This window comes from Homarus americanus, unplaced genomic scaffold, assembly GCF_018991925.1.
Source record: "Homarus americanus isolate GMGI-L3 unplaced genomic scaffold, GMGI_Hamer_2.0 scaffold11150, whole genome shotgun sequence".
Taxonomy (NCBI): domain Eukaryota; kingdom Metazoa; phylum Arthropoda; class Malacostraca; order Decapoda; family Nephropidae; genus Homarus; species Homarus americanus.
This window is the reverse complement of record NW_024720555.1, coordinates 1,910,131-1,935,486: the sequence shown is the minus strand read 5'-3', so window position 1 is coordinate 1,935,486 and position 25,356 is coordinate 1,910,131. Positions and strand designations below refer to the sequence as shown.

At 46.8% G+C, this 25,356-nt stretch overlaps 1 protein-coding gene across 1 annotated transcript; it reads right to left on the bottom strand.

Annotated features, from left to right (window-relative positions):
- Positions 1 to 23,137: 23,137 nt before the first annotated feature.
- Positions 23,138 to 24,352, bottom strand: LOC121860603 (enhancer of split mbeta protein-like). Its single transcript, XM_042357795.1, has one exon. It carries the CDS (start codon positions 24,256 to 24,258, stop codon positions 23,575 to 23,577), a length of 684 nt encoding a protein of 227 aa, XP_042213729.1. The 5' UTR covers positions 24,259 to 24,352; the 3' UTR covers positions 23,138 to 23,574.
- Positions 24,353 to 25,356: the final 1,004 nt, after the last annotated feature.

Genomic DNA, 25,356 nt, shown 5'->3' with positions numbered 1-25,356 from the left:
CAGGTCCTCCCACACAGGTCCTCCCACGCAGGTCCTCCCACGCAGGTCCTCCCTCACAGGTCCTCCTCCCACAGGTCCTCCCTCACAGGTCCTCCCCACACAGGTCCTCCCACACAGGTCCTCCCACGCAGGTCTTCCCACACAGGTCCATAGGTCCTCCCACGCAGGTCCCTCCCACACAGGTCCTCCCACACAGGTCCTCCCACACAGGTCCCTCCTCACAGGTCCTCCCTCACAGGTCCTCCCTCACAGGTCCTCCCTCACAGGTCTCGAGAATCAATAAATGCGGATCGGGAGACACAAGAGCTCTACCCGCACCCGGAAGTGACCCTCAACCTCCTAGATGAAAGAGGAGGAGGAGGAGGAGGAGGAGGAGGAGGAGTCCCTTAATCCCATACATTAATTTTCAATCTCAAAGAATATGTAGCTAACCTCTATACTAATACGATTAATTCTAACCTAACCCTAACCTAACCTAACCTAACCTAACCCTAACCTAACCCTAACCTAACCTAACCTAACCTAACCTAACCTAACCTAACCCTAACCTAACCCTAACCTAACCTAACCTAACCCTAACCTAACCCTAACCTAATCAAACCAAACCAAAACTAAGACAGTCATCCGTAAAATCAAATCGTCTTTAGGAGCAAGGAGACATAAAGTGGTATACTGAACTCACAAGGTAACCCGGAAGTGTTGTAAAAAGTGGTATACAACTTCTCTGGTCATAAAACACTGAGACCTGGATGGGAAGCTGTGTACTCTTCTTCTTCTTCTTCTAATACAATTTAACTGTTCTCTGTAAAAAAAAAAACAGGTCTTGTAATTCTCTCTAAGCGTTCATTTAACTCCTCTTAACCCCTTGAGTACGATAACTTAACTCTTTGAATATGATAACTTAACCCCTTGAGTACGATAACTTAGCCTCTTGAGTACGATAACTTAGCCTCTTGAGTACGATAACTTAGCCTCTTGAGTACGATAACTTAGCCTCTTGAGTACGATAACTTAGCCTCTTGAGTACGATAACTTAGCCTCTTGAGTACGATAACTTAACCCCTTGAGTACGATAACTTAGCCTCTTGAGTACGATAACTTAGCCTCTTGAGTAGGATAACTTAGCCTCTTGAGTAGGATAACTTAGCCTCTTGAGTACGATAACTTAGCCTCTTGAGTATGATAACTTAACCCCTTGAGTACGAAGGGGTTAAGTCATCGTATTCAAGGGGTTAAGTAAATCGCCTCTATTGTGGACTTACATAGACACCTTTTTGGAGACCTCAGCTGTCGAAAGCATAGTAACACGATCCCCAAAATCAACACCTGGACATACACTATAAACACACTATTACAACACAACTCAATTTCTTTAACAACCCACAAAAGCCTTCCACAACACAAATGACGTTTCACTACAACAAAGAAATTTAACACAAGGCGATGGTGATGAACGTCGCACTAATAGCAAGGCAAATACAATGATCCGCCAGGTACAGTTAGTTTATACAGGTGATTAATGGGTAGCGCAGGTTAATGAAGTCATACAGGTGTGTAGCACTTAAGGAGATAGGCGGGTCAATGGGGGAGAGAGTTACGGTAATGTGCAGGTGTGTGGTGAGAGAGACGGAGGAAGTGTGTGTGTGTGTGTGTGTGTGTGTAAGGTGGCCGGTACGCTACCCACTTCCCAGTTCAGTACCGCTTCTGTTTATTTGTTTACGAGATAACAAACACCTACAGTAACCATTACCTTCACTGTATGTAATACATTTCTTAACAAAACATTAACGTAGAGTAATATTCCACCACAAACTTTTCTCCATCTGATTTATTTCATAATATTCAAAATGATATAAAAAACACTACGAGCATTAGTTTAGCGCTTCTCTACAGGCTCCAACACTTTCCTTGGAGGTTGAACGCCACTTGTATAAACGCCTAGACAAGAGTCCAAGAGAAAGTGTGGTGTCAACATGCTAATGATGATGGCGGTGATGTGATGTTTAATGTGCCATTCCACAAACCGCAGCGCCCGCATGGTTCGCCAGGGCTGGAGATCGTGACGACGCAAAGACTCGAAATTAAAGAAGAGGAGAAAAAATAAGTCCACGAAAATGTTAGTAGTAGAAGGCGAAGGTTGCAGGTCCCTGGGGTATGACTGTCCACAAGCGTTATAATTACATATTTGTCGACGTTTCGTGTGGTCAGGAGAGCAAGTTGTTGTGATGACGCGCGGGGAGAAGGGTGGACGGCATGCAACTGTGACCCTGACTAACTGGTTGTAACTAATAGGTTGATTACTGTAACTACACCTCTGTATAAAGCTTTAATAAATAATAATCATGTTATCTTGTAAGAGAACGGTACTTCACTCTGGTGTAAATATCCGTTATGTAAATGAATCAGGTTAAGGTACAAATGCTATTCAAGAAAAGTCACATTTTGGTCGAGGTAAAGAGTGAACCAACAAGAAGAAATAGCAAAATCCGTCCAAATGATAACAGTGGTTGGTCAACGAGCGTGCAGGAGTGCCTAGGGAAACAAGAGAACAAACAAACAGGAGAGTGTAGAACGTGGGAAAGCGAGGCAGGTGCGGGCCGGCGGCTCCCCAGCGCGACCGGGAATTAACAACGGCCTCATCTCCAGTAGCCCCGCCTGCCTCCATCCTTACTACTTCCTCGCCCCCGTCATCCATCCCGCCCCACACACCCACACTGTTCTTACTACCAGTTATATGACAAATATTATCAGTTTAGTAGTGAGGTAACAAATGGTGTTGTGTGTAGCATGTGGGGTGAGTTAAGACGTAGTACACTGTTGGTGGGAGGGAGTGTGTGGGCGAGGGGCGGGCGGTGGCGGATCATCTCAGCCAGTGGCTTGTGGTGTGCGCGGCAGCCGTTCCCACGTCTTGAGAGGAAACCCCAGGGGCAGGCCGGGGGCAGGAGCGGCCCAGGGGGGCGGGAGCACGAGGGGGCAAGGGGGTGAGGGGTTGGGCTCCACACACACACACCAGCGTAGATGGCCTGGAGACGACGATAAATTTGGTGCTGTGAATGCAAGGCGTCACAGCCACCGTGCGAACGTTTCCTTTATTGCTTCTCGGACACGACTTGGATCACTGGCGTTGGTTGAGAGCCTCGCCATGTTGTAGGTTGTTTTAAAACCCATCACACACTCAAACACACAGTGGGTGTTGAGGTGAGACAAATGCGCATCAGAAGCGCGCGGGGCGGCCTGGCGGGTGACGCAACACTTAATCCTTCCATATAAACTCACGATTTTCCTGACAACATGATTTACTTCACTCAAGAATTCGTCATAATTCTATTTAAAAAAAATAAAATTGTAAACGTCATATTCCGAGTAAAATTTTCACTGACTATTTATCAGAAAGAAAACAACAACTATTACTAGTGTATGTTTCCTTGTATCATTAATATAGTAATAATTTATAAATCCTTTACTGAATCACTTTTCAAGGAAATACTTCTTTCAAGGATGAATTATTTTGAAGAGTACTATTCACAGAACTAATTTCAAGGATGAGGTACTGCTGAAAAACGATCTACTCTCAAGGAAGAACAAACTTTCAAAGAGGAACTACTTTCAAGGCAGTATCCCACAGCACGACCACTGGGGGACACGGAGGGCTGCATGCTGGTGTTGTCATCGTCTACACACACGCAACACATTAGTGACTGCTTCTTCTCCTTCATCAACATATAATTGTCAGATAACCAGAATGACCTTCATTAATGCAATGTGGTTTTGCTGTCACACGCCAGTCGTCCCTCGCGGGGTTGTTGGGTGGACAGTATGCTGCTCGCTACTTATGTTTACTGAAATTATACAAGTTGCTGGGTCATATTATCCGTGTTTTTTAATATATAAACATCGGTGATTTAAATAACTCTTAAAGTCATCAAACTATTAAAATCATATATATTGAGCCAAGTATTTTTACTCACACACACACACACACACACATATATATATATATATATATATATATATATATATATATATATATATATATATATATATATATATATATATATATATATATATATATATATCAGAAATTCAAATAACTTATTGAATTTAGCCTAACATTTGAATCAAAGGCTTATATCTTTGTTCAAGTTAAATCCGATAGTTTCAATAACACGAACCTGTTAAATTGTGCCGAGCTAAGACCATTATAGCATAAACACAAAAACGAGACAAAGATGACCTTAACATGGGCAAAAAAAAGAGACAATACTCCCGTTGGTACTTGAAACACAGAGGCGGGAAGATCCCAGCCACCGACCACCGTTTTTGCCGGGGTGTGTGGAGATAAGCCAGGGACGAGGCCCCTCTCCCAGACCTGTCGTGTAGCCTCAACGATTTTCAATGGTTTCTTTTGAGTCGATAAAATGGCGCCCTCACATTGTAACTGGAAACTGGAGAAATTCAGACGTGTCTTGATGTAGGGAGTGAGGTTAACTGTTATGGATGTGTTGAACCGAATATAGTTCTTTATATTTTTGATTGGTGGATATCCGCGCACGATAGTTCCTTACATTCCTTACAAACAAATTTATATCAGGTTTTATTTATTACAATTATTTTTTTGACATACTAAAAACGTTTTTCCATATCTAGATTATACAAAAAATATTACATTAATCAATTAAGAAAAAATCTTTCAACCATATTACTACGTTTATTTGTCAATATTAATAATAATTTACATATGAGAAAAATATTGAAGAAAATTAACCAGAGGAAGAATTAATAAGAGGTAACAAGTGAGCACTACGCAGCGATGAAGGTGCCTCGCGCCAGAAAGTGTGCTGTGAGGGGCTCCACGTGGCGGGTGGCGGGCGCGTGTTGTTGTCGCGGGAGGTGCTGCCACCACCCGGCCACTACCCACACTACCCCGCCAAAATCAAATTCTGCCATCCGATACTTTCTTCATAAAACCTTACCAGAAATAACCATTCCGCCTGACTATGAACACCTACTGCATTAATTCTAGATGAATATAAATAATATCCATAAAAGAAACCATGTTTTCTAACCAATTGGATAACCCTGGCAATAACAAAAATACGGAGAAAGACATTCACGAAATTGAGGTAATCTGGTAGGAGAGACTCGGGCTGAGGAGCAACTCGTAGCCTGGACGAGCCTACTACCTGTTGCTAGCATCACGCACTAGTCTATACTCTTCACTAACACCAAAGCCAACCACATACATCCATTATACTGAATTAATAGTAACTTCCACCACTCTAAATGTAAATAAAAGTACAAGTTTATTGAGTTTTACATAATAGGGAGTTAGATCTGTGTTCCTAAAGCCAGTTACTGTGTATAAAAAGTTCAGTCACATAAAGGGGGGCGATGTTCTTTTGTTCGTGGGTGATAATTTTACGTTCATGGGTGATAATTTTTACTTTCATGGGTGCTATTTTTTTACGTTCATGGGTGATAATTTTACGTTCATGGGTGATAATTTTACGTTCATGGGTGCTATTTTTTTACGTTCATGGGTGATAATTTTACGTTCATGGGAGATAATTTTTACGTTCATGGGTGCTATTTTTTTACGTTCATGGGTGATTATTTTACGTTCATGGGTGATAATTTTACGTTCATGGGTGATAATTTTACGATCATTGGTGATAATTTTACGTTCATGGGTGCTATTTTTTTACGTTCATGGGTGATTTTTTTACGTTCATAGGTGATAATTTTACGTTCATGGTGATAATTTTACGTTCATGGGTGATAATTTTTACGATTCATGGGTGATAATTTTACGTTCATGGGTGATAATTTACGATTTCATAGGTGCTATTTTTTACGTTCTGGGTGATTATTTTTACGTTCATGGGTGATTTTTTTACGTTCATAGGTGATAATTCTTTTAGGAGTTAGTGTGTCCTTATTTGTGTTGTTGTTATATATGTAGGGATGAGGAGAGGTTGGGAGGGGTAGGGAAGATGTCTAACTGGTGTTTACTTAGGACACTCATCAACAACTTAACGGACATTAACTTGTTATTACAGTCATCTAACAATAACAGACACACACACTCTCATGGCTAAATTCATATTCGTATTATAACTCTCATGTCCACGGCTCTCTTAAATTCACGCACACACACACACACACACACACACACACACACACACATACAAACATACACACATGCACAAACACACAAAACACACATACACACATCCAATAGAAAGACACAAACATAAAAGAGACCAGCATACACAGACAGACAGACAGACAGACAGACAGACAAGACAGACACACACACACACTTAAATGACAGTCACACGCCATGCAGAAGCAGAAATTTGATTCTCACATTAGTTCAAACACACACACACACACACACACACACACACACACACACACACACACACACACACACAAACAAACTTGCACATGACAGTCGCAGTAGGAAATACATCCTTAGTAACACTTTGATAACATAAGTTTTAAGTATTCGGTGTGTGTGTGTGTGTGTGTGTGTGTGTGTGTGTGTGTGTGTGTGTGTGTTCGTCTCTACCTCTCACTCTGTGCACGTACAGGAAGCTCAGCCAACTTCATACATACATACATACATACATACATACAGTACATACATACAAAAGAAAAACACAAATAAAAACACACACACACACACACACACACACACACACACACACACACACACACACACACACACACACACACACACACACACATCGTGGTGTATACAGAGTTAACGACATTCCCTCTCACAAGACACAAGGGATAGAGAGTCTGATGGATTCCGTGTGTGTGTGTGTGTGTGTGTCATCCTCCACCTACCACACACACACACACACACGACTGTATGGTGGAGTGTAATAATAATAATAATAATAATAATAATAATAATAATAATAATAATAATAATAATAATAAACGGTTTATTAATAGAGTTGCAGCCGGTGGCTGAAAATATACAGACTTACATTTGATTTAGACATAATGATATAATATGCATTGAATACATTTACAGGGCTGTACAGTACATAAATCAGGAGTTGTTTATTATTTTAACAATAGATGGGATGGTGCTGTTCTTATATCTATCGGTGCGGGCTCTTATGGGCTGAATTTTGTTGTAGTGGCGGACTGCGCGAGTTGGGTGGGGGGCTGCAGGAGGTGGCGATGGCGAGGGTGGTGCAGTAGTCCACGGCCAAACCTTTCCAGTGCTTGGTGGTGGAGGTCACTGAGGGATGGCATTTCCAGGGTGGAGAGAGCGTTGGTGTAGCCGGAGTATTCTGCGCCGAGCATGATTCTGCAGGCCCTTTTCTGTACCTTCTCTAGCTGACGTTGTTGGGTGGAGTTGAGAGAAGACGACCAGGCTAGTGACGCATACGTTAGTTTGGGGAGAATAAAGGCGTTGTAGATGGTCCTCAGCTCTGGCGTGGGTGTCCCATGTGACCTAAGTCGTCGTAGCATGTAGAGACGGTACGAGGCTGCCTTGACTGTGTTATTTACATGGGCTCTTTACCAGTTCAGTTTTATTCTAATGAGGAACTGAACACCAGGCGAGTGTTAGAGATTTATTAATGGTGTATAATGGTGCATAACTGAGTATAATGGTGTATAACTGAGTATAATGGCGTCTATTGGTTGTATAATGGTGTATGATGGTGTATAATGGTGTATGATGGTGTATAATGGTGTATAACTGAGTATAATGGTGTCTATTGGTTGTATAATGGTGTATGATGGTGTATAATGGTGTATGATGGTGTATAATGGTGTATAACTGAGTATAATGGTGTCTATTGGTTGTATAATGGTGTATGATGGTGTATGATGGTGTATAATGGTGTATAATGGTGTATAATGGTGCATAACTGAGTATAATGGTGTCTATTGGTTGTATAATGGTGTATGATGGTGTATAATGGTGTATAATGGTGTATGATGGAATATAATGGTGTGTAATGGAGTATAAAGGAGTAAGTGTTCCTGGCACTTGAGGACACTATGGTCGTCACGTCACTGTAGTCGTCAGGTCACTGTAGTCGGCACGTCACTGTAGTCGTCACGTCACTGTAGTCGTCACGTCACTGTAGTCGTCACGTCACTGTAGTCGTCACGTCACTGTAGTCGTCACGTCACTGTAGCCGGCACGTCACTGTAGTCGTAAGTTACATTTTCAGTGACCCGTGTTGGAGCTTCAGTGATCTAGGGACAGTGTGTTGGAGCCTAAATGACTAAGGAGTGTTGGAGCCTCAGTGACCCGTGTTGGAGCCTCAGTGACCCATGTTAAAGCCTCAATGACCCATGTTAGCGCCTCAGTGACCCAGAAACAATGTGTGTTGCGCATGAATCTGGAAGGCGAGGCGACATAGCAAGAGGAAGGGCGGCCGGCACACTCGTCGACCCTCTCAAGACCTCACGACTATTAGTATTCACGGGGCCTCACCAAACATTTTCTGCACCACTAGCCACGCGGACGGAAACTCGGCCACCACCACAATAAAAACTCACCCCCTGGCGCTGGTGGTAATTAATTATGGATCTACCTGATAAAAAAAAAAAAGTTTCACCGTGCAGGGAGTCAATATTGAACACAATGGGGTGATGCTGATGATCTTATCTGATGCTTTGGTTACCCACAGCGCATACGGTGGGAGGTTAATTTTACATCATCATTATTCGTGTTTGTGGTCAGTGAATGAATGAGATATGAATCAATCTAACACCTGAGGATAATAATACTAGGACAGGTGACGCGGGTAATGTAAAGAGACGTCACCTGGTGTTGATTCTCTCTCCAAGAGGTAAACTCAGCCTTACATTAATGTTTATCTTGATTAGAGGTGAATTGAGTAACTCCCATCGTCCAGGTGTACTTAAAAGGTTCCTACAGGTAAGACCAAAGCACTAATTAAACTTACAGGTATAATGAGAGAAGTTTAGCAGGTATATATAGACACGGGGGGGGGGACCACGATAGAAAATAAGGATCACCTGAAGATTAGACACCCTAGCTAACTTCCCTTTATTAAACACCCTAACGCTAGTTGGGGGGGTTGGTTAGGTTAGGTTAGGTTAGCATTAGGATGGTTACCTTCAGTTGAAATAAGCTGGGGTGTCTAATCTTCAGGTATGCCAATTAGCGTTATTTCCACATACTGCAGGTAACTTGGACACAATTTTATACAAATGTGCCTAAAATAATCATAGGGTGCACAATAAACAAGCAGCTACTCTTAAAAACAAAAGTAAAACGTCACCACGACACACAGGCAGGAGTGGTGACGTAACTCCCTCACTCACTCCCTCTCTCCCACACTACCTCACTCACTCCCTCTCTCCCACACTCCCTCACTCACTCCCTCTCTCCCACACTCCCTCACTCACTCCCTCTCTCCCACACTCCCTCACTCACTCCCTCTCTCCCACACTCCCTCACTCACTTCCTCCCTCTCCCCACTCCCTCACTCCTCCTCTCTCCCCACACTCCCCTCCCTCCTCCCCTCTCTCCCACCTCCTCACTCCTCCCTCTCTCCCTCACTCCCTCCTCCCTCCCTCTCTCCCTCCCACCTTCCACCACCATCTGAAAACTATCATCGCTTGCTCCCACACTTACGTCGTGGTGGGCAGTTCCCCCCTCGCCACCTCGCCCTGTCTTGGGTGCGTTGGGTGGCACCAGTCCTGATAGTGTGATGGTGAGCGACACTTCGAATGTGGAGGTGGGCGGCCTCGCGTGCTGTGGGTGGGGGGGTGGGGGAGGTAACGGCAGTTACATTGGTAGGTGGTCAGCAAATGGTCCCCTGCGTTTTTGGTGGATGGGACCAGAAGTGGGTGGATAAGCCGCCTGTGGATGGATGGATAGATGGATGGATGGGTGGGTGGGTGGAGAATGAGTGGTGGAGTGGAGTGGAATGAGTGGTGGGTGGGTGGAGTGGAGTAGATAGTGGTGGAGTGGTGCCAGCACCACTGCCTCGAGAGAAGTTGGCGAGTTGCATTTGGCTGCAGGGTGGGGTGGGTGTGAGTGGTGAGCAACTTGGCGTGTGGTGGGGTGGGTGAGTGGTGGGTGGCTTAGCGTGTGGTGGGTGGTTGCAGGTGGGTGAAGTGGTGACCAGCTTCCCTGCAGCAGAGAGAGGGACTGAGTGAGAGAACAGTGAGTGTGTTCATCTTGAGTGAGCAGCGTGAGGAATAAGACAGTGATGAGTGGCGAGTCCTTTGTGGCCTCCCACGCCCACCCCTTCCTCCCCACCCCGCCCACCCCTTCCTTCCCTCCCCACCCTCTCCAACCAACCCCAAAACTCCTTCCCTCCCCACCCATCCTACCCCACCCTCCCCAACCCCGCCCATCCTACATCAGCCAAACAACCCATCCTTCTCCACCTCACCCACCTCACACCGTCTCACCCCACATCCAAGCTCTCCCCCACCTCCTCCTTTCTCCCCTTCCCTACCCCACCACCTACATCCACCCACGCCCAACCCACCCCCACCCCACGCCCAGCACCAGCCCACACCCAACCCCACCCCACCTGGGAAGACGTTTATGATGGGAAAAGAGGGGTGGGATGTGAGTCGGGGGGTGGCTATCAGGCACGCTCAGGCTGACACAGGAAGGAGATTCATAAGAGGTGGAGGTCGTGAAATGTGAAGGTGTTTCAAGAGAGGAGGCAGAATGGGGTCGTGAGGGTAGGAGGGTTGTGAGGGTAGGGAGGGGGTTGTGAGGGGTAGGGAGGGGTCGTGAGGATAGGGAGGTCATGTGAGGGTAGAGGAGGTCGTGAGGGTAGGGAGGGGTCGTGAGGGTAGGAGGGTTGTGAGGACAGGAGAGAGGGGCAGGGGGTAGGAAGGGGTCGTGAGGGTAGGAGAGGGGTCGTGAAGGGTAGGAAGGGGTCGTGAAGGGTGGGGAGAGGAAGTCGTATATCACCTCTGTGCCCTCCTCCCCTTCCTCCCTCTTCCTCTCTACCCCCCTCCCTCTTCCTACCTCACTTTCCCTCCCTCTTCCTACCTCCACCTTCCCTCCCTCTTCCTCCTCCTCCTACCTAACCTTCATATATATTCCTTCACACACACACACACACACACACTCTTTTACACACACACACACACACACACACACACACACACACACACTTTAAATTCTTCATCACCATTCAATCTTTTTTAGTTTAGTTTTTTTTTTTTAGTCCAATATTTCGTTTCCTTGTTCGTCGATTTTTTTTTCTCCACCTGTCCAGTTGTCAATCTGTCTGTCTATCAACTGTATCGTCAGGTGTTTAATTTCCTCCTTCCCGTCTATCTCTCTACTTTTATCTTTGTTTACGTTCGTCACTCTGAGGTTTTTGTGAAGTTGACGGAATATTGACAGTAAAAAAAATCTGTCAATTTCTTTTACTTCCCGTCTGTCTGTTTGTCTGTCCAACTCAAAGCCGCTGGTCCTGAAATCGTCTGTTACTTCATTAGATTTAATTTTATTTACCCATTAGCAACAGGTAAAGGTACTGATGAAGATACTAGTACAGGTAGATACTAGTACAGGTAAAAGAGTTACTAGTACAGGTAGATACTAGTACAGGTAAAAGAGTTACTAGTACAGGTAAAGAGTTACTAGAACAGGTAGATACTAGTACAGGTAGATACCAGTACAGGTAGATACTAGTACAGGTAGATACTAGTACAGGCAGATACTAGTACAGGTATATACTAGTACAGGTAGATACTAGTACAGGTATATACTAGTACAGGTATATACTAGATGAAGGAAAGAAATACAGCTGTTATTACACACACACACACACACACACACACACACACACACACACACACACACCAAGAAATATTAAGGTATCAACTGTCGGCCCCCTTAGTGAGCCCCCCCCTCCGACCTGGATTCCTGAAACACGTCACTGAGTCATGTGAATGAATCCTTATCTTATCCTGTTGTGTAGCCAAGCACCTGAACACAGACTGATAGTGAATGACGTAATGTAGTGGTGTGTGTGTGTGTGTGTGTGTTTATTGTGTCTAATGTAATAATATGTGTATTAATATTAATGTGTGTCCAATTCTTGCCACGTGTCTAAACAATGAAGTCTATAGCACCGTAAAAACAGACCCTCGCTAGAACAGACAGAACCTCCTAGATTCTCACACCAGACAACCAATAAGAACAGAGAAGAGACCACAGGCAACCTTCTCATTGGCTGGTGATGATGACCCGACTTTCAACTACTGAATTAAAAAGCGTAATATTTCAAGCTGTAAAAACAACGTTACAGGAACAGCAGCGGGAACAGTAACACCTGTGACAAAAGGAACAGCAATAAACGCATCAGCAGAAGTCGTAGCTGGTGCAGGAGCGTTTAAGTAACAGGTAGTAAGTCACAGCAGTAGCGAGCACAGGGAAGGCGCTAAAATTCATACAACAATGTGCAGCTTTAACGAACGAGTGTACAGCTTCAACGAACAAGTGTACAGCTTCAACGAACAAGTGTACAGCTTCAACGAACGAGTGTACAGTTTCAAAGAACGAGTGTACAGCTTCAAAGAACGAGTGTACAGCTTCAAAGAACGAGTGTACAGCTTCAAAGAACGAGTGTACAGCTTCATAGAACAAGTGTACAGCTTCAACGAACAAGTGTACAGCTTCAACGAACGAGTGTACAGCTTCAACGAACGAGTGTACAGCTTCAAAGAACGAGTGTACAGCTTCAACGAACGAGTGTACAGCTTCAAAGAACGAGTGTACAGCTTCAACGAACGAGTGTACAGCTTCAAAGAACGAGTGTACAGCTTCAAAGAACGAGTGTACAGCTTCAACGAACAAGTGTACAGCTGCTACAGGACTTTACAACAGCAGCACGACGAGGAGATGGAACCCAGCGACTACAGCAACTGAGGCCACGAGGGGAAGAAATAAAGACCCATCAAGACCATGACAGTGATAATTGTAGCAGTCTAACACACAACACCCCCTCCTCCTCCTCCTCCTCCTCTTAACCCAACCTCGTCTTATCACCTCCAAACCCCCTCTACACCCCCTCCTTCTTCCCCAACCCCTCCTTATCATCTCCAAACCCCCGCTACATCCCCTCCTTCTTCCCCAACCTCTCCTTATCACCTCCAAACCCCCTCTACATCCTTCTTCCCCAACCCTCCTTATCACCTCCAAACCCCCACATCCCTCCTTCTCCCCAACCCTCCCTATCACCTCCAAACCCCCCACACCCTCCTTCTTCCCCAACCTCCTTATCACCTCCAAACCCCCCCACATCCCCTCCTTCTCCCCAACCCCTCCTTATCACCCAAACCCCATCCCTCCTTTTTCCCCAACCTCCTTATCACCTCCAAACCCCCTGCACATCCCCTCCTTCCCCTCAACCCTCCTTATCACCTCCCAACCCCCGCTACATCCCTCCTCTTCCCCAACCTCTCCTTATCACCCAAAACCCCCTCTACATCCTCCTTCTTCCCCAACCTCCTTATCACCCCAAACCCCTCTACATCCCTCCTTTCCCCAACCTCTCCACACCTCCAAACCCTTACCCCTCTTTCCCCAACCTCTCCTTATCACCTCCAAACCCCCTCTACACCCTCTTCCCTCCTTCCCCAGTCCCTCCTGAAGTTCCAAATCCCTAAGCCCCCTCTTTCCAGCCCCCTTAAGGAAATCAAACCCACTTTAGGCCCCAAGACGACTTGAGCGCCCTCCCCACCTTCTTCCAGCTCCATAAGACTAGCGAGGGTTTCCAGGTGGAGGTGACAGCCCCGCCTCCCGCACACTTCCTGGTGGAGTCGTGGGAACTTGCACACCGTCCTCCTGCTGTGATATACCTCAGGCAGCCCCCAGGGGTTTGAGGCACACACACACACACACACACACACACACACACACACACACACACACACAACACCTGGTCACCATGATATTATTTCACATGTGCACACCTGGTTCTTGTTCTACTGCACACCCGCCAGACTGTACCACATCCTGTAATGACCCTACCACACCACACCACACCACCACGTACTCAATCTTTACCTCACCACACTACATAATCTTATAAACACACCACACACCTGTCACACCAACACCTTTATATACATACCTGCCATTCCCATCCTACACCTGTCACACTCCTACATCTGTTTATATACACCTGACTCTCATAACACACCCCACATCTGTCATGTCACCTGTAGCGGCCTTTATGACAGGTGTGAAATGGTCTGCCATCACCTGTTTCATACCTGTTCCATGGAGACATTTAAACCTGTCCAACATTGCTTGGTTCAAATAACTGAGCCAGCACCAAGCCAGTCACACAAAGCCAGCCGGGATTTCCTGCAAGATTCAATGAGCCGTGACGTTGGGTTTGGAGGGGAAGAGGGGTTGATGGGGGGGAGAGGGGTAGGGAGTGAGAGGGTTGATGGGGGGTAGAGGCTGACGGGGGTAGGGGTGATGGGGGGTAGACAGAGGTTGAAGGAGGGTTGAGGGGTAGGAGGTTGAAGGGGAGGCTGAGAGGTTGAAGGGGAGAGGTTGAAAAGGAGAGAAGTTAAGGGGGAAGAGAGTGTAAAGTGAGAGAGGGTTAGAGGGGGGGCTCGGATAGGAAGTAGGGGAAGGGGGGAGGTGAAGGAGGGGATTAAGGCGTGACTGACACACCTGAGGTCACGTTTAATTAGTTGATGTCTCCTTTCCTTCCTCCTCATTGATCCCCCTTCCTCCCCCTTCTTATCTCCCTCCCTCAAAGATCCTCCTTCCTCCCTCCACGACTCTTCTCCCTCACCCCTACCTACACGGCCATCCACCTCCTTCACCTCCACAATCCTCCTCCCTTCGTCCATGACCCTCCTCCCTTCCTTGCGTATATCTCCCCCTCCTCCTCTTTCCCTCCTCCTCTTTATCCATTTTTTCCACTCCTACTTGTCCTCCCTCTCCCTCTAGTCCTCCTCCTCCCATCCCTCTGTCTCTCCCCACACACCTATTTCCCATCCCTCTTCCACTCTTCTCCCCACACACTTTCCCACCCCCTGTTCCCCCCCTCCTCATGTTTGGACCTTCAAGACGATCCCACGCGGAGCACCAAGGAACACACGTGAGCACAGGTCAGGTCCTCTGGAAGTACAATTTACTTATTTGTCAGTTGGTGCTCCTTACCTGACGGCTAATTACGAGTCGCGGGTTATGATGCCAGGAATTTGATACGGAGTCTTCAGGTGAACCCTGGTGAGTCTTCAAGTGGAACCCTAAAGTGAGTCTTCTCATGTGTTTCCATGGAACACTTAAGGTAACACTGAAAATTAAGCACTCCATATTATTTCACCCTAACGCTAACCTACCTTAATCTAAACTAACCTGACTCTACCTAACGTAAACCTAACCCAACGCTAACCAAACCAAACCAAACCAAACCTAACCTCCTCATCCACCAGGTAGCGTTTGTGTTGAATCATCAGGTGAAATAATCTAGGGTGTCTAATCTTCATGTCATCCATATAAATTGTTGTTGTTCACGTGTGTTTGACTAATAATCGTGTTAAGTTTAATTTCTCAGTAGTGTTCACTTTTCTACATACTGGTGAAGGAAGGAGTTGGGGATGGAAGGAAGGGTGCAGAGGGTGGGTGGAAGGCAGAGGGTAGGTGGAAGGGTGCAGAGAGTGGTTGGAAGGGTGCAGAGGTGGAAGGGCAGAGGGTGGTGGAAGGCAGAGAGGGTGTTGGAAGGCGTGGAGGGTGGGTGGAAGGGTGCAGGGGGTGAAAAGAGGAAGCAGAGAGGAGGAGGAGGAAAGAGGTATAGGGAAGCGAATTATGCTGTGGAAATCAAGTGAATAGTTTGAAGTTTAGTGATTATATTGAAGTGAGATAGACTAGGATGTGTCGGAGGAGTATAGAGACTAAGACGTGCTTGTTATAATGATGAATGGTGGTAGGATGGAGATTGATTGAAGTATTGGGAATGATTTAAGGATGGGTGACTGATTGAGGATGTAGACTGAATATGATGGTGACTGATGGAAGGATGGGGACTCTGATGGAAGGATGTTTGTGGGATGGGGTGGGCTAAGAGAGGATGATGATATTAGGGATTACTGGTTGGTGGAGGATGGGTCATCAGAGTGACGCCCCACACACACACACACACACACACACACACACACACACACACACACACACACACACACACACACACACACACACACACACACACACACACACACACACACACACACACACACACACACACACACACACACACACACACACACCACAAATATTAGTATCACCTAGGCTATTATTCCTGGGCCACCTAATTGTGAATAATGACAAGACTGGTTGAGCTACGCATGCGCCACCTCAGATGGATAACTGCATTTATCATGACCGCTATGAGATCACTCCTCGGGTTGTTGAGCATCTGTTACAGCTTATTATGAGACGTCTTCAATAATTGTCAACAAATACATCGGATCACCTGAAGATTAACCACCTCTAACTCTAAACTTAACCCAACCTAACCCAACGAACCTAACTTTAATCCTTAAATCCCAATGAACCTAATCCTAACCTGGAACCGAACCTAACTTAATCTAACTCAACTGAATTGTTTCATTCCAACCTAACACTAGTTGAGGGGTCAGGTTATGTTAGGTTAGGTTAGCGTTAGAGTGATATAAACTACAGTCTTTAATCTTCAGGTGAATAACTGAACACACACACCGAAAATACATATGTGGTGGGCAGTAGTCGCCAACCCTCAGACACTTAAGAATCGAGTTAGGTTTATGTGTGTATGGGAGGGCCTCACGGGAAGTTACTGCTTGTTGTTTGTATTCTGAAAGACCGTTAAAGAAATCTTAAGACGATATTACTAGTTATGTGTTTTACCCCACACTCTGCCTCTTGCTCCCTTTAACGTACTCAACAGCTGTAATGTCTGCTAACTTATTTATTGTACTTGTAGGACAATGTATGTATGTATGTATGTATGTATGTATGTATGTATGTATGTGTGTATGTATGTATGTATAAAATCATCGCTATTTATCCTGTACTTGCTTATTTACTCCATTGTATCTATTTACTAATCAATCTACCTACTCATTTATCAATACATCTACTAATTCTACCTACCTGTATCTAATCTACTAGTTCTACCCACCCATCCATTATCTACAGGTGAAGGGCAGAGTGAGTAGGAGGTGAGTAGAGAATTGTGACTAACACGATTGATGATGTGTAAACACTTGTTAACCTTGAGTGTTGATGTTCATATACTATGAGGTGTGTGGGAGAGAGAGAGAGAGAGAGAGGGAGAGAGAGAGAGAGAGAGAGAGGGAGAGAGAGAGAGGAGAGGAGAGGGGTTATGTTGTGACAAGTCAGTGTTGATTTTAAACCTCATTGTTTTTCTTGCGTCTAATATAAGATCAAGTTAAAAACATCAGTCTTGAGAAGAATAATTTATAAGGAAGATCTGTTACTTCCTGACCACATGAATATCTTACGCGACTGAGAGGTATGCAGCTATTAGTGGACATTTCTAATACACTGGACAATAAACAACTGGTTCTCATACTAGCCGGTGTACACCTCTCACGAATACAGTTGGTGGCGGTGAGTGCAGACAGACAGACACACACACTGTACAGTACCACAGTTTGAAGCTATAAATCAGAGGTGGGGTTGAGGAGCCTGAGCATCGCGACGCACGTCCACTGCCGCCTCGCCGCCGCCACGACCGCCACGCGCATGCCGGGCTTGTGCGAGCGTGTCCTCCCCGAGACAGGAAGCGCCAGCAACAGGTAGCTGGGCTGCGGTACCTGCCTCGCTTAATCACCTCCTCCCCGGCCATGTTCCTCACCCGCCATCTTGTCCCGCGGGTGTGCAAAGTGACCACTTGGGGCCGGCAGGTGAAGGCGTGAAGGGCTTCAGGGAGGGGACCTGATCACCGGCCAGGATGCGAGGAAGCCGCTCTTGGTGGCTCCTCTCAACGACAACTCCAAGACCACTTGTCAGCTCCAATTTTGACCCCCGCGGACAATGTATGTAAAACGTTGGGTTTATGCAAATTAGTCTCATTCATTCTCTCATATTCAAAACAGACGGGGAGACGCGGCGGAATTTCCAATGTAGGGAGGAGACATTTCCGGGGCGAGGAACATTGAGGGGCGAGCCTGAGAAACTGCTACTCTCCAGGCGCCATCTTTCACAATATTTCCCGCCAAAACCTGTGCTGGTGGGAACGTCCGTTGCGGCGGGAAATTGTTGGCCACCAAGAGCCTCCCATTCAAACCTGCCCAGTGTTGACGGCCGGGAGGACCCCAGGCCTGTGGTCCTCCACCAACGGGGTTTAATAGTGACGGCTGCACTGCTCGCACTGATTCTTTACCTGCACGATTAGCGGTGATCACTCCCACAGGATATTAATCACTGAATGAATCTGATCAGAGGAAAGGAGAGGAGGAAGTGAGGCAGTAGTCTGACATATCCACAGTGAACGGTTAGTCACTGGGCGTAAAAAGATACATTCCTGGTGGGTTTTGGGATACCCGACGGGCGGGGCGGGGGTGTAGGGAGTCGCCCGCACACCCGTTTCCTTCCGGCTAACCCACTTCCCCGCCCAGGACCTCCTAGGAGCCGCGGGGGCACCCTTCCGCAAGAGCCCGGGAGGGGAGGAGGAGGGCAGGACACAGGGGAAATAGTCAACAACACCAGTAAGGCGCCTCACCAGCCCCTGACACAACACACGCCGGCGGCCACACTGTTGCGGTTAGACTCGTGCTTTGAGGCGCCGCGTCGACGTTTTACTCTCTATTACATTATGAATTACGAGTCCTTAACTCCAGAAATTGTAGGTACAGCTCTTGTACGTGTTGGAGGCTATACTTCCGGGTGGCGGGAGGCTCGCCCTGGTACAGCACTCATCCTGCACACGTCCTCACAAGTCGACCTGTCTCCTGGCTCACCAACCTCACTCCTCAAACAACTATAACAACTGAAAGACGTCGTTTAATAATAACACCTACAATAACATACAAAATAACAAAATAAATACGTCGCCAAACTTTATTTAAGACAACATAGGTATAACAGTGAAGGTTTTAGTCAAGTAATTTACCGTAACAGTTCACACGTGACGACTGGCCAGCTTCTCATGCCTCTCACCCACACTGTAATTTGAACACATCTGCACCGCGACCATAACAACTGTATTAACCTGGAGGACGGATATTTTGCCTTGTTAGATTAGAACTACATACACACACATGTACGTTGTTAGGTTAAAATAGGTTAGGTTAGCGTTAGCGTTAGGTTAAGTTAGGTCAGGTTAAGATAGGTAAAATTAGTGGTAGGTTAGGTTAGCGTTAGGTCAGGTTAAGATAGGTTAAATTAGTGGTAGGTTAGGTTAGGTTTGTGTTCGGGGTGTCTAATCTTCAAGTGATCTGTTTACCCTTTATCCATACTGTGACAGTTAAGGTGTCAGAGGTGTTGTGAACCAACAGCCGGGACAAAGGCGAGGTTACGGTAATGGTGTGAAGTCGTCCTTGTTCATATAACACCAGCAGCAGAGGCCGCGCCCTCCTGACCCTCCCTCCACACACACACACACACACACACAACAACAACACGGTGTTTGTGGTCTAAATTTATCTGTTGGTTCTCTCACCATCATCTGGCGAGTAACAGTGACCCCCCCCCCCTGGTCTTGGGCCACCTTGGTCATCATTATCTAACACATCGCTGCTTTAACTCTTAACAATGTAGGAATATGGGGGGTGGGTCAAGAGTCATAGAGGCCCCCCATTAATGAGGCACTAAGGCCTCATGGAGCAACTTATTAACCAGAGTGTTAACAAGGCATCGAGCTATTAGATCAATTTATAACATTACAAGTTAAAGAGGTAACTTTAACAGGCTGGCCGAGGTGTTCACCACACCAGGCGAGCCTCTGACTACACAGCCACCGTGTGCACATATTGTATTCAGTCTCCGTCTGATGCAGACAGAATGCGTATTGCACAAGACAGGGACCATAACAAGTGTTGATGGCGGCTGGCGGCCACCATCACTGTGGTGGTGGTGAGGTGTGGCGGTGCGTGCGGGGGGCGGCGCCGGCACGCCCCTGTGGTGGCGGTGGAGGAGCTGGGTGGCCTCGGCGGGCAGGTGTGTTCCCATAGCTGGCGGCCCAAGACGTTCCCACGCCGCGCGGCGAGGAAGGACGCCCCGACATGCTCCGTTCTCCTCCGCCACCCATGCTTGCCCCCGCCCGACATTCCCACACACGGAGTCTCCACCACCGTCACTCTGCCCCAACACTCAACCTCTCAAAACCTCGTAACAGCTTCACGCCCTCTCGCAACAATGAATCTTCAAGGATTTACAGTGAACTGAGGAGGAGGTGTAGGCGAGTTGAGCAAGAATGGTGACGCACACTTCCCGTGGTCCGGGATGCAAGGGCGCCTCACCTCTGATCCCGGCCATTCATTCGCCCGGAAACCCGTAACGTACGCTGCCTCAAGTGCGCGCCGCTGCCCTCACCTCCCCATTATCGGCTTATCTAACCTGATATGCTTTAGTACCAGCTTAACACCCTGACGTTAACCCCCCAACACTCCCCATTCTCACTAGGTCCGTCTACCTACACATCCCCCTCCTCCCTCACCCCACTTCGCCCCCCCCCCCTCGCAACCCCCCGGACGGAGGTGGTGATGAAGGCCAGGGCGTCTTGAGCAGGTGGTTTCCCATAGACAGATTCGTCAGGATTTTCCCACAGCGTCTTAAATTGGTAGTTAGGCGGCGGAGTGAGCGCGGTGTTCCGGTGTGCGTCGTGCTATATGCGAGTTCACCTTCCGCTCGAGTTTTTTGCCGGGAAGTCCGTCCAACAGACTGCAGGACGTACGCAAAACGCAGAGAATTATGCTTCCAAATTCTCACAATGGAAAGGACTGACTTAAGCACGAGAAGAGATTCACGTCAACACTAAAACACGTACAAAGATCATAGAGGACTAAACAGGTATTGATGATAAAAGGTTAAAGGAACAACATCTCAACAGGATTCATATATTAGCATAATACCAACCTCTCACAGGCAGGATTTAGGCAACTGTACAGAGGGTGAGGGAGGGAGTCTTGTGGCCTTGACTGTGTGAACACTTTAGACTATGTTCTCGCTACTCAGCTGTACGTGAGAAACAATAACCACAAGAACATTAATATAACATTGACCCTGAACCAAAACTCACTTGTAATAATAAAGAAAACGTAAGAGAGTAATGATAAACACACATACATACATACATACACACACATACATACATACATACATACATACATACATACATACATACATACATACATACATACGTACATACATACACACATACATACATACCTTTTTGCTTGTAGACATAAATAATACAAAGATACAGACCAGGTCCTGTACCACACGAGGCTTCATAACACACAAGCAATACACAGGGTAAGAGTGAGTAGTTAATCAGTCCTTCCTTCATTCCTTCCTTCCTTCCTTCCCTCCATCCTTCCTTTCCTTCCTTCCCTCCATCCTTCTTTCCTTCCTTCCCTCCCTCCTTCCTTCCTTGCCCTCTTAAGACTCGGTTGAAGCCATTTACCAAAGGCCTCACACATCACTGATATGACTGGTGAGTGACCGAGAATAAGTGTACACATTATAACTAAACATTACTCAGACCTAAACATTACTCCCACCTAAACATTACTCCCACCTAAACATCACTCCCACCTAAACATTACTCCCACCTAAACATCACTCCCACCTAAACACTACTCCCACCTAAACATCACTCCCACCTAAACATCACTCCCACCTAAACATTACTCACACCACCAGTCATTGCACCAACACCTCGTGGTACTGCTGATACACATGCACCCATTATCTGATTACTCAGCTCCTCGTCCAGGTATCTTATAAAACTCTTTCTCATGACAGGTAAACAGACGCGTCCAACATCATAATAGTGTGTTGCTGTATCTTATTGTATTTTGTTGTATTGCTGTATTGTATAACTGTATTTTGTTGTATATCATTGTATTGGTGTCCCTTATTGTATTACTGTATCTTAATGCATTACCAAACTTAAATAAAAAATAAAACAAATAAAACCAGATTGTTATTTCGATCAAAGTTAACACAACATTACTCAGTTTCTTAAATCACTTTACACCAACAACCCCCAAATGTTATAAGTATATGGTAATATATAAGTAACTTCAATACTATCATAGAGACTTCAATAATAAACTACTGGTGAATGATACACGTCTCGTTAGTTCAATCACCATCTTGGTTCGGTTCAATCTGGCAAGAAGCGATAGTTTGTAGGTGTCAAGCTTTTACTTACACAGTGGCGCTGGAGGTGGGTGGGTGGGGGTTGAGGAGTGGGTGGGGGCTAAGGGGGGGTGGGGGGGGGGGGGGTATCGAAATATTGCTACAGTGTGTAAAGTGATGGTGTTCCTCCTCCTGTGTTACGTGTTCCTTGCACTCCATACATAACACAGCAGCCCCCATCACCATGTTGAGCTGTAGTGAGGATATCAACCCCGCTCATGTACACAGCTGTTAAATATAAATACCTTCAAGTTAAACTGTCAGTAATGATTAACTGTACCCAATGACTGTCCAATATGTATACCAGTCCATAAGTCGACCAGTCATGCATTACTCCGTCCATAACACACGTTCATCATCTGAGTTAAGTTATTATTGTGGATTAGGATGTGTTTTTATATATTCTCAACCGTTTTGGTCATATTTTTCCTTGTTGGGTTACTTGTCGGATATATATAGCAACTTTCTTCTTACAATTGTTAATAAGTATCCATAGTATTACCAAAGTTTATGTATCTTTCAGCTGTTAATAATAATGATTCATGTATATTCATATTAATACAATATGTTGTGTAAGTAAGTATTCCTACAGGGCAAATATCTCCTTCAGATTCAGGTTATATTCTGTATTGGACAAGTTTCTCATTTCTTCCTTTTGTCATTCCTTTGAAACATTTACTCCATGTATAGAAAAATGTGTCAATATTTTGCTGATAAATATTAATATGTGCAGAGGAGACAACAAAGATGGTGTACATTCGGGACTGTTTTATTAACAAGAATAACAAAATAAATATTGTATTAACTCTGTATGTATGAAAGACAAGTATCACAGTGAATATCACAGCGCAGCGTGTGCGCAGCAGCGGGCCGCGGGTCTCTTGTGTGCGCCAGGGAGACGCAGCCTCAGGTCTCTCGTGCGTGCTGGGGGCGGCGAGACAACAGGCGGGCCTCGGGTCTCTCGTGTGTGCTGGAAGCGGCGAGACGTAGGCGACGCAGCAGGTCTCTCGCGTGTGCCAGGGAGTACAGACCAACTTCTGGTGCTGGGGGCGGCGAGACGCAACAGGTGAGGCGTCTCTCTTGTGTGCCAGGATCAGGAGACTTGGGTCTCTCGTGCTGGGGACATAGAGACTCGGGCGACGGGGCACAGGCACTCAGGTACTGGGGGGCGGGCTCTCTGGGCCGCCACATTACCAGGGACGCCACATCGGGCTTCCTGAGGGCACTCCCACACGGCCAGGGGCGGACACCTGCTGGCTGGGGCTGCTGGGTTTGGGGCTGACGGCGGTGGGCTGAGGAGAAACCATGACGGGCATGCTGGTGGGGCTGGGTTTGCTCTCCGGGCTGGCTGGTGGAGTGTACACACGGGGCACTGTCACTGTGATGGGCACCATGTTGGGAGGCGTGGAGGTGGGCGTGACCGCGGGCGTGATGGGCGCGGCGGGCTGTGGCACAGAGATCTTGTCTATTTGATTGATGCAGCTGCCAAGGTGTGACAAGAGGCGGGTGGAGACGTGGATGTCGACGCCAGGCACCGAGGTCACAAAACGAGACACTTCATTAGCACAGTGTGTAAATCCTGCACGGAACTTGTCGTGGGCGTGATTGTGAGGGGGCAGGGCGAGGGCGTGGTGTTGCTTCAGTTTCCGTAGGTGACGAACTGTCAGCTCCAACACATCGGCCTTCTCCAGCTTGGTGATGGTCTCGCCCTCAGACTGAAGGGCTCCTACCATCAGGTCCTTGAGTTCATCGAGGCACTTGTTGATGCGGGCCCTCCGCTTGCGTTCCAGCATGGGTTTCATCACCTTGCGGTACTGGTAGGTGCGGGACAGCGGCTCCACATCCTCAATGTTCACTTCGTATGTTGACGCCATAGCGAGAGTCAAGCGTGTGTGTCTGAGTGCTCGGGTATCCAGTAAGGCACTACAGTTTCTCTTAGCAGGTTGAGAGAGAGTATGTTCGACCTCGCACCGCACCGCCGTTCTTATACACCAGAGGGCCGAGTTGCCAAGCGTCGCCAACCACTGCCGTGAAAAGGCTTCAACTTGGGCCTAAACAATATGTAATAGTTATATTCCTTTTTATTCTCACTAACCGACACTTATAATACTCAAGCAATAACTGCACGCAATAAATACCCAAACTTAATAGCATTAATCTGTAAAATAATAAAAGGTAGACATATAGTGGCGGCGTGTGGCATGAGAGTGTAGGAATGTGGCTGCACCGTGGGAACAGGCGCGTTCCCACAGCCGGGCAGCGCGCACACCTGCACCCTGACTCGTGCCCGCGCCTGCCACGCCTCGCCACACACGCTCTCTACAACTCATTATCCACGCGCTATTTACGTACCTCTATACGTAGTTTGACAACAAGTGTTCTCCATTGCTCTCATTCCCAACGACCATAAAACAAAGGAGGAACCAGCTCGTCAACACACCTAGCTTGGAGCATCATTAGACGGGAGGGCAGCAACAAGTGGTAACTCCCTGGTGCCAGACACACTATGAAGCACTGAGTACGTATATTATTATTAAGCCTCATTCTCCGTATCTACTGGCAGACTACTGGGTTTGGGTATCACTCTGGCTCTCCACCATCCCATCAGTAATACTTGTGGACGGTTAGATAGTGAGGATGGTGAGGGCGAGGCGGTATAGACGTTGTTACTGGTGAGTGTGGTGAGCGTGGGACAGCGGTTCTGTTATGGTGTCACTTTGGTTACTGCGACCACCGCCTCCTTGGGACAGCCGTCTTCACATTCATAACACGTTGGCCAGTTGTTACCATGAGGAACGTTCATTAATGACCCTCCTGTGAACTGACCAAGACACGGGCCAACAGAGAGAGACAGTTAAGTGGTTTATTAATGTGGTCATGGTTGTCCCATATACCTGTGGGTGGCAGGGAGGGAGGGAGGGCATGGCCTGGCACCCGCACATCCACAGGGCGCTGAGCACAGGCGGGCGGTC